This window comes from Elephantulus edwardii, unplaced genomic scaffold, assembly GCF_000299155.1.
Source record: "Elephantulus edwardii isolate Elephantulus edwardi_28Jun2011 unplaced genomic scaffold, EleEdw1.0 scaffold00063, whole genome shotgun sequence".
Classification (NCBI taxonomy): domain Eukaryota; kingdom Metazoa; phylum Chordata; class Mammalia; order Macroscelidea; family Macroscelididae; genus Elephantulus; species Elephantulus edwardii.
In genome coordinates, this window is record NW_006399813.1 from 3032751 (window position 1) to 3048394 (window position 15644).

At 38.2% G+C, this 15644-nt stretch overlaps 1 protein-coding gene across 4 annotated transcripts in view; it reads left to right on the forward strand.

Moving 5' to 3' along the window:
- The window catches only part of MDM4 (Mdm4 p53 binding protein homolog (mouse)), a 64985-nt gene extending 49692 nt beyond the window's left edge, over positions 1-15293 (forward strand). Inside the window, exons 6-11 of one of the 4 annotated variants that reach the window (XM_006887900.1) lie at positions 1497-1564; positions 2290-2389; positions 6858-7018; positions 10639-10788; positions 12749-12829; positions 14736-15293. In XM_006887900.1, the coding sequence (XP_006887962.1) occupies positions 1497-1564; positions 2290-2389; positions 6858-7018; positions 10639-10788; positions 12749-12829; positions 14736-15293 (1118 nt within the window). The remainder of the gene's footprint in view (positions 1-1496; positions 1565-2289; positions 2390-6857; positions 7019-10638; positions 10789-12748; positions 12830-14735) is intronic. The other 3 variants (XM_006887901.1, XM_006887902.1, XM_006887903.1) reach the window with 3 other exon arrangements.
- The last annotated feature ends 351 nt before the right edge of the window (positions 15294-15644 follow it).

Here is a 15644-nt window from a genome sequence, read left to right on the forward strand (position 1 = left end):
CACACACACACACACACAAATAATAAAATTTAAAAAAGAACCAAAACCCCACTCTAAAGACAAAGAGAATGTCTTTTTTGTCTTTTTGCTTTTAATTGTTTTAACCTAAGTTGTAAAGTACTGGAACTAAAATGACAGTAATGTAATTGTTTTATTAGATATTTGTTCTGTCTGTTAACTTAAAAGACTGTGGTTAGAAAGGGAGTTCTGGTGGCCTAGTGATAAGGTGTTGCACTGCTAACTCTTTAAAAGGCTTGTGGTTCGATTCCACCAACTGCTTCTCAGGAGAAAGCTGGGCAGTCTTCTCCTGTGTGATTTATGTACTCTGAGAACCCACTGGAGGATCAGCTATGAGTTGTTTTCAACTCAATAGCACATAACAAAAACAGATGATAAAAAAATATGCTCGCTTCAGTTTTTCAGTACTTCCGTTTACTTGTAACATTTCTTGTAGAAATAATGCACTTTATAGTTATACTTTTGAAAATATGTACTCTTTTGAAAATATTTGCTCTGTGTGAAACAGCTGAGTTTCCTGACCAGCTGTAGGATCAGTAATTTTCCTCTGCTATTTTCTAGATGAGAATGGTATTTTCCATTCACTTCTTAACTTTGGACTATGATAGACATATTTGGGTGCATGTCTATTATGAACAGCCTCATGTAACAAGTGGTCCAGATTGTTCACTTTTCTGCCACTTGTTCTACCCTTGTAGCCAAATTTCCCTCTTCTGTTTTGCTTGAAAAATTTTGGAGTTCTTGAAATAACATTTCTTTTAGACTACTGTAGTGTCTAAACATTGTTCTGTGCTCAATGATTGTTTTCTTTGCTGCTTCTGATTGATATTGTGGAAAACTTTTTTCCCTGCTTTCCCTTTCTCCTTGAGAAATGTTTAGAGTAACTGGGAACAAGACTTGTTGGTAAAAATCCCAATCTGTGTTTAGACAATGAGTTTTAAATAAAATCTTAAACTTAGAATGCAGGTTTACATGAAAATGCTATTGTGCTATAAAATAAGTAGGGATCATTGCAGATTTTCTTTATAACTTTATATCCTAAATAAATAAATAACACCAAATACATTTTCTGGTTTGTCCACTAGGTAGGCAAGCTTGATCATAAATATCTTACAGAAAGACTTAGAAAAAATACTTTATATATTTATGGTTCTGCTTGAACCACTTTTCTTAGAAAACTTAAAAGCTTGCTAGGGAAGAACACATTTAGCAATTTTGAAATATTTTTCACTCCCCCCCCCCCCCCCCCGGTTGGATTTTGATGATCAGTCTTGAGTATGACCTCTCTTAGTCTTTGCCACTTTTCCAGTTTTTATTTCCTGCTTCTGGCCAGTGAGAGCCTTGTCCCGCCAACGTGGAAAAAGTGACCACATGTAGGGACCAGACGCAGTGCCAGGGTTGTTTGCTGAGGTCCTTCTTGTGTGGAAAGAATGGTTATTACCAGGGAAGGTTTTCCTTTTGTTTTACTTGCTATCCAGATGCTGCTCAGACTCTCGCTCTCGCACAGGATCACAGTATGGATATTCCAAGCCAAGACCACCTGAAGGTAAAATCACCACACGGTGACTTCTTTTGTTGTACAGAGTGGCCCCTTCTCTGTACCTATGGATCTTGGACTCCCAAGACCTTTCCACAGTCACACGGATTTCTTAAGAAAGGTCCTTGGGAGTTCATAGACCAGGGACAGAGTGACCCTTCTCTGTTCTGCCCATAACAGAGTTCCAGTCTCTGACACTTTCTTTGGGATGTAGCACTTCTTATCTTCAGTTCTTTCACTTGCCTTCCCCGTGGGGTTTGTGTGTGTGTATTTGTCTGTGATTGTGTCTATACACAGATGTTTGAGGAAACTGTTTTTTTTTAGAATCTTAACGGGCTTAAGTTTTTGTCAGATCATTTCTTAAAGCTTGCTCAGACCTGGGAAACTTGATGATTATCTCGTTCTATGTTGATGGTTTCATATGTTTTTCTGAATTATGCCTAATTTTGTAGTGGACTAGCAGCTTCATACCGATAATATAGTGATAATGGTAGATTCTGGCCTTTTGTGCAGAGAGATCTTTTTTCTGTCAAGTCCCAGCTCTATCCACAGTGGGTTGAGGTGGTGTGATGGTCTCTGTGATGTGTGTGATGATTGTTGTGTACTCTTGAATTCTCTTTCTTGTGTGTAACCCCTTGTGTTACACACTCACTGGTTAGCCAGAGCGGAACTGCTACATCCCCTGGACTCAGTCGTTTCTACTGCACTGAGAGATACCTTTCGCTTCTTTTCAGCAAAGTGAAGTGGAAAGTTTGAACTCCAGGAAAAGAACTGACGAAAGTGATGCTCCCACGCTGCCTACCTCACAGCATAATTGCAGAAATTCAAGACAAGGTAACTTTTTTATAAAGGCCATATTGCCTTTTTTTGTTTTTACTGTTGGGGAATCACCGAAATGGCATTTAGCCATGTAAGTCTTAGTTTAAGACCATAAAAGAAGAATAATGCTCTTTCCCCCCATACTAGGGAAGGAGGGAAGAAAAAGCCACTCAGCTAAAACACTCGTTGCCATCGAGTAAGAACCAACTCGTAGCTGACACTCCAGTGTGCTGTTGAGGGGCTGTAAATTGCACAGGAGGAGATTTACCAGCTTTCTTCTGAGGATTTAAGCCACCACTGCTTTGGGTTAACACAACTCCCCAGACTCTACCACCAAAGCCGACTTTATGTATTTTCTATTCTTTTCTGAAAACTAGTTTTTCCTGCTTAGTCACCATTGTTAACATTGAAGAAAACAGTAGTAGTTTCCTTAGAAAGTGAGATGGAACAAGACTCTTCATTGGCTAGCACGCTGATAGAAGATACTTGTACGTGTATCAGTTTGCCGCTTGGCAAGTTTTATACATAAATGTTTATCTTGACCTTTTAAATCTTGGTACCTTTTCAGTTCCTTTGGATATATTTGTTCTGGTTAGAATTTTTCTTTGATTTGTCTATTAGAAGCAGAGGCCGGTGTTACAGATTTTACAGAGACAATAAAACGTAGGTAGTAAAGTAAGGTTCTCAGAGCCAGCAGTGATTGGAAGAAGTCTACTTCCCTGAGTGATACTCAGAAAATGCAAACTCATTGCCCTGGAGTCAGAACCAGCTGCCAGCTGACCCTCCAGTGGGGTTCAGAGGCTGTATTGAAAGGGAGGAGACTGACCCATTTTTCTCCCAAGAAGCTGTTTAGTGGGTGTGAACCCCCATCGAGGTTCTTCCTTTGAGTTGGGAGCCCCTATGGACCAGGCCACTAGAGCCCCCATGGGTGATCTGTGTGGCTGATAGTCATCATGTGTTTGCCATCACATTTTATGAATGAAATGGATTGGCCCTATGAGCTACCCGCTATTGTAGAAGTCTCACTAAAATCTCACTTTTTAAAATGTCTTTCAAAATTGTGACGTTTTAGAAATATTTTACTCCAATTATGCATAAGCTCATTAAGTTCTCCGAAGGTATGATACAGCAGGTTAGGCTTCTAGCAGTGCTCCACAAAGTTGTATTCCTTCAGTTGTTTATCATGTTTCATTCCAATTAGTTTATCATGCTGGATTTTTTTCTTCAAATTGGACTTGAATCTAATTTTTGGATTCTCTAATAATGGCAGTGGGCTGTAGTTTGTTAGAGATGGTGATGATGGCACAGGATGGGGCAGGGTTCAGGCTGGCTGGTCATAGGGCCACTAGGAGTCATACTTGACAGCACCTAAGAGCAGCAACAATTACATTGTAGCTGTTACAGTCTGTGTGGAATTAAATGTGTGATTTTTAAAGAAATGTAAGTCCTTGATTATCTTCTTCTTAGAAGTCTGTGTAAATATAAGAATAACAAATTCAAGAGACTTGAATTATAGTATGAAAAATCAATATGATTTGTACACTTTTACACAAATGAAAAAATAGTTATGAAGAACTAAGCAAAAAAGTTAAGTAGGTAAAAAAAAAGTAGGTGAAGGGAAAGGCAGTATACAATAAAGGATTGAGTAGACATTTTAATTATAAAGGATTGATTAGACATTTTAATTATGTTAAAATAATGTTCTAAAATTAAATGCAGATAGCGGATCTAATGAAATTGTAGTTATAGTATTCTAAAACAAAATGTATATGAATGAAAAGCCCATATGATTTGTAAACACTCATTGTCCGTAAGGGAGCACTATCAACACAGGTGGTTCAAGTCCACCACCTTCTTTCTGTGGGAGAAAGGTGAGTGTTCTCTTCCCTTATGATTTACAGCCTCTGTAATTCTGTTAGCAGGTCAACTATGAGTGAATTCTGACTTAAAGCCACATAATAACACATTCAATAAATAAAAGGGAATAAAAAAGACTACATGTAGTCTCGTGATAGAAATTTTAGAAATACGTAGGTAGCTTAAGGTTTCTTACAAGTAGGAAAGGACAGAATTTTTAATTGTGTAAAGAATGCCTATTTCCATTTTCTTCACAATAAGTTGTAGAGCCCAAGTTGATGGGGATATAGTATTAATATGACATTACCCTGGGAATTTGGATTCTAATAACTTCAGCAGTAGATGTGAAAAATGAAGTTTTGCTTGGCACAAAAAGGCCCTTGAATAGGCGTATTGGCATAATTTGTATGTACATGGTGGTGTTAATTAGATACTGTTGAGTTGATTTGTACTCTTGATGACCCCGTCTTATAGATTAGAACTGTCCATAGAATTTTCTAGGCTCTTAAAAGGAGCAGGTTTCCAGATCTGTTTTCAGAGCCATGAGGTGGGTTCAAACCACCAGTTTCACTTAGCAACCATCATAGCACTAGGGCTCTTCTCTAAGTAGATAGGTTAACCTATTGTTTTTTCAGGGGGATCCCTTTATTACAGAAATTCTTCTGAACATATTTCCTCAGCACTTGCTAAGTGCTCACAGTTGCCATTAGCAGGCCTTGTGTGCTGGGAAGAGGAAGAAACGAGGAGGTTAGGAAATGAATACAACAGAAAAGACCAGAGATGATGGGGAAGCAAGCAGGAAGCTCATGTGAGAGCAACAAACTTAGAATTGCAACAGATGTCGAGCCACACACTTAATGGTCATAAAATCCTTGAATGTCATTCAGATACACAATGCGAGATCTTTTACCTGTCTTAGATTTGTAGTGTTTCTAGATTTTAGAATTTTTTTTTTTAGATTTAGATTTTAGACTTTCTAGATTTAGCTCCAGAGAGCCCGTGAATCCAGAGAGGGCACAATCCGAAACCTGTGCTATAGAATTGGTTTCAGCTCATAGAACTTCATAGGCTCAAATCTTTATGGAAACAGATTGTCCCATCTTTCTCCTGCAGTTATACATTTGAACCTACAGCCTTAGATTTAGTAGCCAAGTACTTGACAACCACCAGAGAAGGGGATATGTACATATTTGTACAACATAGAGCTCCATACTTCATAATAGTTGTTACATGTCAATTATATGAATTACTGAGAATGCTCCAAATTAATGACCAACTAAGTGGTCTCAACAAGACAGTCTTTATAACCTGATTGAGTGCCCATTATAGTCCATACCACCTTGCTGCGATCTCTTGCAGGAGCCACTCTGTTTGCTCTCACCATTTTGTAGTCCAGTGGGTACCATGTGCTATACGTAGCAAGTCATTCGTTATTTACTATACTTTAATGATGGAAATGTTTAAAATTAAAATAAATAAGCAACAATAGCAAAGGGCAGCAAATAACAAATGCTGTGGAGAGATTGGATCTCTTAGTCATTGCGGCTGGGAATATAAAATGGTACAACTACTATGGAAGGCGGTCTGGTGCTTTCTAAAAGTGTTGGAAATATACCATTTGACACAACTGTACTACTGCTGGAAGTATACATATACATTAAAGAAATCAGAGCCACAACTCAAACAGATGTATACACACTCGTGTTTATTGCTGTTACTGCCCATCAACAAACTAATGGATAGAAAAGCTGTGGTACATTTGTACAATGCGATATTACTCAGCATTGGAAAACAATGAATTTGTTAAATGCTGCACAACATGAGTGAGCCTGGATGATATTTTGCTTAGTGAAATACCTCAGTCACAGAAGGACATATATTGCATAACATCATTGTATAAAATAGGATTGACAGGAGTTGAGGGAGAACAAGAAAAGAGTGGATAGATAATGAACACTGCATTGGAACAGATAAGGGGAAAAACTATGTGAAAGGAATGTATAAATTGGCATTTTCTGTATGACAGCAATCTGGAATAAGGTACATTACAGAGTGGACTGGGGGAGCAAGAGGGAGGAAAATGTGCTACAGTGAATGAATAAAAACCTAACTTTTCTTTAAACTTGTTAAATTAATAATTAAAAAAAGGAACAAATATACAATTTAATGACCATATAAATATAGATTTTTAGCATTTGATTGTTCTGATGCTTTCGGGGTTTAGATTCCTTGACAAATAAATAATCATCTATTCTTAGTGTAATTATTTCCTCATGAATTGAAACTGAGTAGATATGGGCTCTGCAACTGAGGCAGATGTTTGCTTTCTGAGTTTGTCGTCCTGGGAATAAGAATTTGTTTTTACCTATTTTACAAGGAAGTGATGAATATTTATATTATAGATACTTGAGTTGTTTTTTTTTATTTTACTTGAGGTTTTAATGAAACTTTATAGAGAACTTGAATTTCTATTCATTCATTGTTGCACATTTTCCTCCCTGTCCACCCTCCCCAGTTTGCCTTTCTCTCTGAAAAAAAAATTAAATTCTTTCATTGTTGTACAAGAGATAATTGATTCTTAAGTGTTATGTCCATTGTCATCATCCTTTCCATTTGACTTCTATAGATGAAGACTTGATAGAAAATTTAACCCCAAATAAGAACTCTCTGTTGGACCTCGGATTTGAGGAGTGTGATGTAGCTGGTCTGCCTTGGTGGTTTTTAGGAAACTTGAGAAATAACTCTTCTCCTAGAAGTAATGGCTCAATGGATTTACGGACAAATCAGGTAAATCACACATTTGAAGGAGGATGTATTTTCTTATTTTAAACAAGTAGCTCTCATGATGAAAGAAATGACAATTCATTTCATTCTTTTAGACTTCTTGTTCAGAGCATTAGCTTTAAATATCATCTCTCTGTTTATGATGCTGTTATTCAGTGCCCACAAATTGAGTACGACTCATAGCAACCTGGTGAATAACAAACCTGAACCCTGTCCTGTGCCATATTTATCATCGCTGACACACTTGAGCCCATTTCTGCAGCCACCGTGTCAATCCATTTCATTGAGGATCTTCCTCTCTTTTGCTGACCCTCCACCTTTCCAAGCATGATGTCTCTTTCCAAGGAATAGTGTCTACTAGCAACATGCCCAAAGCATGAGAGATGAAACTGTCATCCTTGCCTTCCAGGAACACTGTGGCTGTACTTTCCAGGACATAACTGTTCATTCTTTTGGCAGTCCAAGGGATATTCAGTACTCTTCTCTAGTACCATAACTTAAAGACATGAATTAGTCTTTTGTCATCCTTATTCATTGTCCAGCTCGCAGGTAATTGTTTAACAAGTGACTGAAAAGCCCATGACCTGAATCAGGCACACCTTAGTCCTCAAATTGACATCATTGCTAGTCAGTATTTTGGAGAGTTTCTTGACAGCGGACTTTTGCCTATTACAGTGTCTCTCCTGATCTCCTAACTGCTGTTACCAAGTATGTTGATTATTGGTCCAAGTAAGATGAAATCATTGCTAATTTCAGCCCCTTCTCCATCTTTCATGATGTTACCAATTGGTGTAGTGGTAAGGACCTTTGTTTTCTTGATGTTGAGATGTAATCCATATTGAAGGCTGTAGTCTTTGATCTTCTGCAGCAAGAACTTCAAGTACTCCTCATTTTCGGCAAGCGGGTTTGTGTCATCTACATAGCGCAGATTGTTAACGAATCTTCCTCTGATCCTGATGCTACATTCCTCTTCATAAAGTCCAGCTTCACGAATGATTTGCTCAACCTACAGATTAAATAGGTATGGTAAAATAATACTACCCTGGTGCAGACTCTTCCTGGTTTTAAACCTGATTTTCAATCCTTTGCTCCTGGGACAACAGCTTTTTGATCTAGGTAGAGATTTTACATGAGTACATTAGTGTTCTGGCATTCTCATTCTTCTCAGTGTTAGCTGTGCTTTGTTATGATGCACACAGTCAAACACCTTTGTATAGTCAAAAAAGCACAAATAGACATTCTTTGAGTATTTTCTGCTTTCAACTGTGCTCCATCTGACATTAGCAATGGTATACCTGGTACCTCAATCTCTTCTAAACCCAGCTTAAACTTCTGACAGCTTTCTTTATCAATGCATTTGTTTTGTTTGGATCATCTTCAGTATTTTGTTTGCATGTGATATTAATGATATTGTTTGATAAGTCCACATTTATTGGATCATCTTTTTTGGGGGATGGGAACAAATTCGCATTTCTTCCAGGCATCTGTCCTCAAAATTTTCTGGCATAGACTGAACATGTCCTGGGTTGCTTCTGTTAGTTGAAATATGTCAATGTCTCATCAATTCCTGAGTCCTTGTTTTTTGCCAATGTCTTCAAGATAGCTTGAACTTTTTCTTTATTACCATAGGCTCTTGTTCATAGAATACTTTCTGAAATTGTTCATTATTGACTAATTCTTTTTGTTTGTGCCTCTGTATTCTTTTCATCTTCTTTTGATGCTCCTCAAATAATTTTATATTTTATCTAAGCTATATCTCATTATTTTAATTCGAGGTTTGAATTTATTTTTCAGTTCTTTCAGCTTTAAAAATGCCAACTAAATGCCTTTTTATTTTCTGACTCCAGATCTTTGCACATTTAAAATAATATTTTGCTTTGTCTTCTTGAGCTGCCCTTTGAAATCTCTGTTCCTAGTTTCTTCTGACATCCATTTTGATTTTTATCTTCTGTCTCTTGCTCTCTTTATGGATGATATCTTTGATTTCATCCTGCAGCTTCTCTGGTCTTCAGTCATTGGTGTTCAGTGCCTCAAACCCGTTCTTAAGCTGATTTGTACTGCAATCTCAGAGGTACGCAGTTCAAATCCACCAGCTGCTCTGCTGGAGAAGGAGGGGGCAGTCTCCTCCTGTACCAGTCAGATCTGATTTGACGGTACACATAAAAATAATACAATAAAAATTTTAAAAAAGGTGATTTGTAAAGTGTGTGTGATACCCAAACCTGTATCTCTAGCCACCTTTCCTCTAATTTTCAGTCATGACTCAGCATAACTTTTTTGTTTTATACAAAACACTCTTTCACAATTTCCTTTTTTCATAAATGATCCATGTTGTCTATTTTGTTATTCTGGTTAAATATCAAGCCTATATTGTTCATTTTGTCAGTCCTTTATCCAATGCATATCCTAAATCAGTTTTTTAAAAATTTTTTTTTATTTTATTATTTGTGTTTGTGCGTGTACCGTCAAATCAGATCTGACTGGCACAGGAGGAGATTGTCCCTCCTTCCCCAGCAGAGCATCTGGTGGATTTGAACCGTGCACCTCTGGGATTGCAGTGCAGCTTCTTGCCACTAGGCCACCAGAGCTCCCCCCAAATCAGTTTTTGATGCTACAACCATTGTAATCCTAATTCAAACCATCATCATTCTTTTTTTCTTAGCTACTTCAGCATCACAACTGATCTGTTTCTATTCTTGCCCATCTAATAGTTCAGTATTACCAAAGAGTATATTTTTAAAAGAGTACATTTGATCATATCATTGTTGTGTTTGCAGTTCTCCAGTAGCCTCATAAGAAATAGAATACAATCTAGACTCTTTAGCATAGCTGAGTCTGCTCTGACTCTTAGGGACCCTGAGTCTTTAAGTCTTAATAGCAGGAGACTGCCCATCATTCTTTTGCAGAGCAGCTGGTGGATCTGAACTGTTAGAGATGTAGAAATACATACAGAGTAGGCTCCCTTCCTCCTGTGCCTTTTTCCTAACCTTTTACTTGTTTATTGCATCCCATTACAGAGATATATGCTTCTTTCTCTATAGTCCATGATGCGTTTGTCTTCTTCAGGTACTGTATGTAATGTCTTCCTCTTTCTGAGACATGTTTCCCCTAAACCCTTTCATTTCTTGATTTTGATTCAGAGGCCATAGCATGTCCACAAATGAATGCAGAAAACAGGTTCTATATATTTCAGATTACTTAAAGAGTTCAGAAAGTGTCAGGGAAGAAAGTTTGGATTATAATCAGTATTTTTCATATTCTTTAATATCATTAAAGGCAAGTATGTATCACAATCAATTAATAGAATGTATTATAACTTCTTGAGAGTGATACCTATGGGAAAGAACGTACAGAATGGATTTTATTTATATAAGCAACTATGAGTCTTAGCATTTAAGTTCCTCAGTGTTTTTTAAGCATTAGACTTGTTTTACGGTTGACGTAGAGAAGTTCTTGCCCGATGCCTTCTAACCTTTCCATGCAGACATCTGTTGAGTGTAAATGCCTGTTTGAGAAAGGTATTCTTTGGTGGATGAAGACTTTGGGTCCTTTTTTGCTGGTTCAACATCCTAATAAGCTTTCATGAAAACTCATGTTTGATTTCTTCTTCCCCCCCATGTTAGGATGTAGGTACTGCTCTTTTTTCAGACACTACAGATGACTTGTGGTTTTTGAATGATTCTGTATCAGAGCAGTTAGGTGTTGGAATGAAAGCTGAACCTGCTCATACTGAACAAATAAGGGACGATGTAGAGAAAAAGAATGAAAAAAAGGTATGTAGTAGAAAAAGTGTCCATTGATATTTATGTGTGTGGTGTTTGTTTACTTTATACTGATTTATTTACTTAAATGTATGTGTTATAACCTATTCAGATCTGTGGTGACCTGACCTATACCTCTTTGTACAACAAATCACACACCTTTTAATTTTTTTAGTATTTTCCTATGTCCAGTTTTGGGATTCAGAATGAATTAAGGTAACCAAAGCTACTTTTGAAGTAAGTATAGGCTTTATGGATGAAACTCTTTTTAGAAGCACTAAGCCTTTTTTGTTTTATCTTGGCTTGTGAGGTGGGCTGGTGATTCATTGGTGTTAATTCTGGCTTTCCACATGGACAAGAGGGCTTGCTTCCAGGCCAATACAACTCATGTAAAATACCACCCAGCTTTCTGTGGAGGCTCAATGTTAATATTATTATGCTAAATAGCTTTCAGAAAGTCATAGGCTAATCTGGACCAGGTAGGAGATCTGGAAATTTGCTTAAGCGCATCCAGTGGAAGGTCACAAGAGTCACATTCCAGCCAGGCTGAGGACGGCGCGGGTGTGGACAGGGTCTTGTTTAATTGTGTGTTTGCAGGAGTTGGGGCTGCTCACCACAACAAGCCTCATTTGGAGTTTTTTTCTTCTGGAAACTTGCTTTGCCTTCTTGGAGGAAATCCTTATTTTTGTAAATTTTCCCTCTACCTTCCACCGCTTTTTTTATGCCTAAATAGCAATATAGATGACTCTTTCCTAAATATCCTAGAATTAAAATAGGAGAAAAGAAAGGTGTTAGAATTCTGAATACATATGATGTGAGCAAAAGAGGATGAAAAGTTGTATAGACGTGTGTTCAAGGCTCAGAAGAGAACAGCAGCAAATCTAGTGCAAGCATATGGAAGATTCCCAGCAAACGTTCATTGAGTAGCAAAAAACCAGACCTAAATTTGGTAATCCTCTATATTTGTTTACATAAGAGGTTTTCCTGGAAATTTGAGTTCTTGTGAGGTTTTGTAGAGGAGTTGCTAACCAGAAGTCCAGTGGTTCAAGACCAACCAGTCCCTCTGCAGTAGCGGCATGTGGCAGTCTGCTTCCATGGAGAGTCCAGCTTAGAAACCCTGCTGGGCATTTCTGCTCTGTCCTGTGATGTTGCTTTGAGTCAGAGTTGACTTAACAACAATGGGCATTTGAGGGTACTCTTAGACTTTTAAGTTGGATGACATTAGGATAGAATGCAAATAGTTGAACTGGAGATAAAGTGACATATGGAAAGTTTTTTTGGTTGTCTAAGAACAAACATATATGGTAAAGTCTTGGAGAAGGTACAGCCAGAGTGCTCCATGGAGGCAAAGATGATAAAACTTCATCTCATGTACTTTGGGCATATTGCTAGGAGAGGTTATTCACTAGAGAGCGACGTCATGCTTGGGAAGGTGGAGGGACGGTGAAGGAGACGACCCCCATCCAGGTGGATTGACGCAGTGACTGCAGCAATGGGCAGTATGTTAAAGATGATGAGGACGGCACAGGACAGGACAGGGTTCAGTCTGTTGTTCGTTAAGTTGCTTGCTGTGAGTTTAATTTGACTCCACAGCACCTAACAACAGTGATCCTTTATTGAAGTACTCTGATCTGTGCCTCTTAGCTGGCTAGTCATTCTTTAGAAGCACTGTGGAGTCTATGTTGTCGTGTCATTTATGATGGTGTGAGGATGGTGGCCATCAATACTGCAGCCCACTGACTGGGCAGTTTCCAGGATCTCTTTAATAGTGTATTTTACTAAAAAGCCAACTAGTGTGTGGTATTATATACTAGGCTCACATTTAAGTTTATCTCCTCTTTTTAGTGCGAGTGGTCGATGGGAGTTTTTTAATTAAAGCCGTTATGGTTTTTGGGAGGTGTGTGTCTTTTGAGTAATAATCTCATCAAAAATGGGTATACCTTACTAGTAAGGTGTGTTTTTGCCTTCACAGGTGGTTGAAATGGAAAAAAGTGATGACTTGGAGGACTCTAGGTCCTTAAGTGATGATACGGATACAGAAGTTACCTCAGAGGTACGGGTTAAAGAGCTGCTTTACAGGGACCATGTGCAGATGATACGGGCCCAGTAGTTCACTTATATTGGAGAATATAATTTCCTTTCTCCTTAATTATTTTTCTAAAGTATCAAGAGGTGTTGGTTTCTTTGCATATTGTTAGAGGCATTGGATTTGAAAAGGGAAGGGGATGATTTGATCTAAGCCTCTTTCTACCTAGAAAACGGGGCTGACAGGTGAGTCTATCTTTTTGTTTGCATGCCATTTCCCAATTTTCCTTTTAGTACTTCTGTTAGCTAACTCACTGTGGGACACAAGTGGTGGGGAAGGTTAAGAAGAGAATGTTTCATTTTGCTGCTTGGTGATAACAACAATAATGTTTAAGTTACCTCTAGAATTGATTCACCTTCCCATCTCTACCCTATTGTTGACCACTTTGATAATTTCATTATCTGACTGAGCGTAGTGTGAAACATACTGGTCCATTAAGTGTTTTTGACCGTAACCCAAATCTCTCAACTTGCTCATTGCCTGCTCCTAGCTGACCCTCCAGCGAGTTTTCAGATGCTGTAAATCACATAGGAGGAAATTGCCTATCACTCTCCCATGGAGCTGCTGGTGGATTTGAACCGCCAGAGAGGTGCCATCTTTGAGTTAGCAGCACAGTTCCCTACGTTCACCACCTGACTCCCTGTAATTCAAATACCAAAGGTAACTTTTTCTGTCTTACTCAGAACTTCTGTGGCTTCTTGGGGTAGGAAAATCTATTGCTCAAATAAGAGTGTCAACTCGCAAATGACGTTGAATTTCATAAATCTTGTTATTCTATGTACAATTAAAGAGAAAAAAGTGATGGCATTTAAATTGTGACATATTAATTAAGAATTCCATATCTTTAGTCCCTTAAAGTATTTCTGTAACAGTTCAGATTATATCTGAGGATCTTAAACAGATATCAGTGTTTTGAGACTATCTGGAGTTTTAAGGACGTTAACACATAGCCCCACTTCAGACTTCTGAGTTAAGACCTAAATTGACAAGTGGTTGGCCTTCATTCTGAAAGAAACTAAGTCTGTGTCAAATCATTGATCCAATCAAAGCTGGGCAATTACTGAGTCAAATACTTGAGTTTTTCCTCCGTAACTAACTTAAGCAAGCAAGGCGTTTAGAATTAATGAGCTATGTCCTAATTTGAATATGGAGAAGTAGAGAAAAAAAATTACTTGACATTCAAGGACAAGAACATGGATTCATCCCCACCCCTTATCCCAGGAGTGCAATTTAGACGTATGATGAGCTACTGTAATCCTGAGGATATGGTTACTAGTTTTCAGGTCTCATTGTAGTTTGAGCTTCTTTTTTTTTTTTTTAAAAAAAACCCACCCAAATTTTATAACATTATGTTAATTAGTAGTAAAGGATGATAGAGTAAAGGGATGGGTTATGCAAAAAGAAGGGATCTAAGACAGTAGAGAAAGGCTGAAATAATGAACTTTGTTGACGAAAACAGTATCACATTTTGGGTTGAAAATGTTCTGTAGCATTTTTGCTTCTAAACTCACAAAGAATTTGACAGCTCAGTCCTCAGAATTAGGTTATCTATTTGGAAAGTCAATTTAATATGGAAAGGTATTTTAGTCACTTCATTCTCTTTCCAAAGATGACGAACTGGGAGGGAGCAAGGAACAGTAAAACATAAACATCCTTACACTCATTTGTCAGTTTGGTCTCTCATTTATTATTCTATCAGTTAAACTTCCCAAAACATACTTAGCTGGTGTGGGCTTGGTTTAGGTCTTCTGAAATGTCTGAAATGTATAGCCTGCTCACTAGTGAGATGATGGGAATTTGGCCTCCTTTCCTTTTTTCTCAACATCATATTCACCAATCAGTAAATATTAATTAGTTGCATTTGTCTTTGTAGAATGAGTGGCAGTGTACGGAATGCAAGAAGTTTAACTCTCCAAGCAAGAGATACTGTTTCCGTTGCTGGGCCTTGAGGAAGAATTGGTATTCAGATTGCTCCAAGTTAACGCACTCTCTCTCCACCTCTGATATCACTGCCATCCCCGACAAGGAAAATGAAGGAATCGATGTCCCTGATTGCCGAAGAACAATTTCAGCTCCAGTTGTTAGGCCTAAAGATATGTACAGAAAAGAAGACAACCCCAAGCCTCTTGGTCCTTGCCGCTCGGTGGAATTTTTGGATTTGGCTCACAGTTCTGAAAGCCAGGAAACCATCTCCAGCATGGGCGAGCAATCAGGTATCAGAAGAGATGCCGAGAACATGGAGGATTGCCAGACTCTTTTGAAACCCTGTAGCCTGTGCGAGAAAAGACCACGTGATGGGAATATTATTCATGGGAGGACAGGTCATCTTGCCACGTGCTTTCATTGTGCTAGAAGACTAAAGAAGGCCGGGGCTTCTTGCCCTGTTTGCAAGAAAGAGATTCAGCTGGTTATTAAAGTTTTTATAGCATAGTTGAACAAGAAATACAATGGAGTCAGGTCAACAGAGAGCCAGGATTCAGTATTGAGTGTCTACTCAGTTTGACCCTTTACACCCATTTACCTATTTATGTAAATGCCCGTGTGTAGCATTTTTGCTTCTAAACTCATAAGGAATTTGAAAGCTAACCCCTCAGAATCAGGATTTAGTCATTATTGACGTCATTCTCTTTCCAGAGATGAGCGCTGGAGGGAGTAATGAAGAGCAAAACAAAGAATTAATTCACTCATTAGTCAAACTCTTGGAAAAGTAATCCTTTTTTTAAATTTTCTGCCCTTCTTTTCTGACAGAAGACATTCTTAGGCATCAGATTCCAAGGCAGCT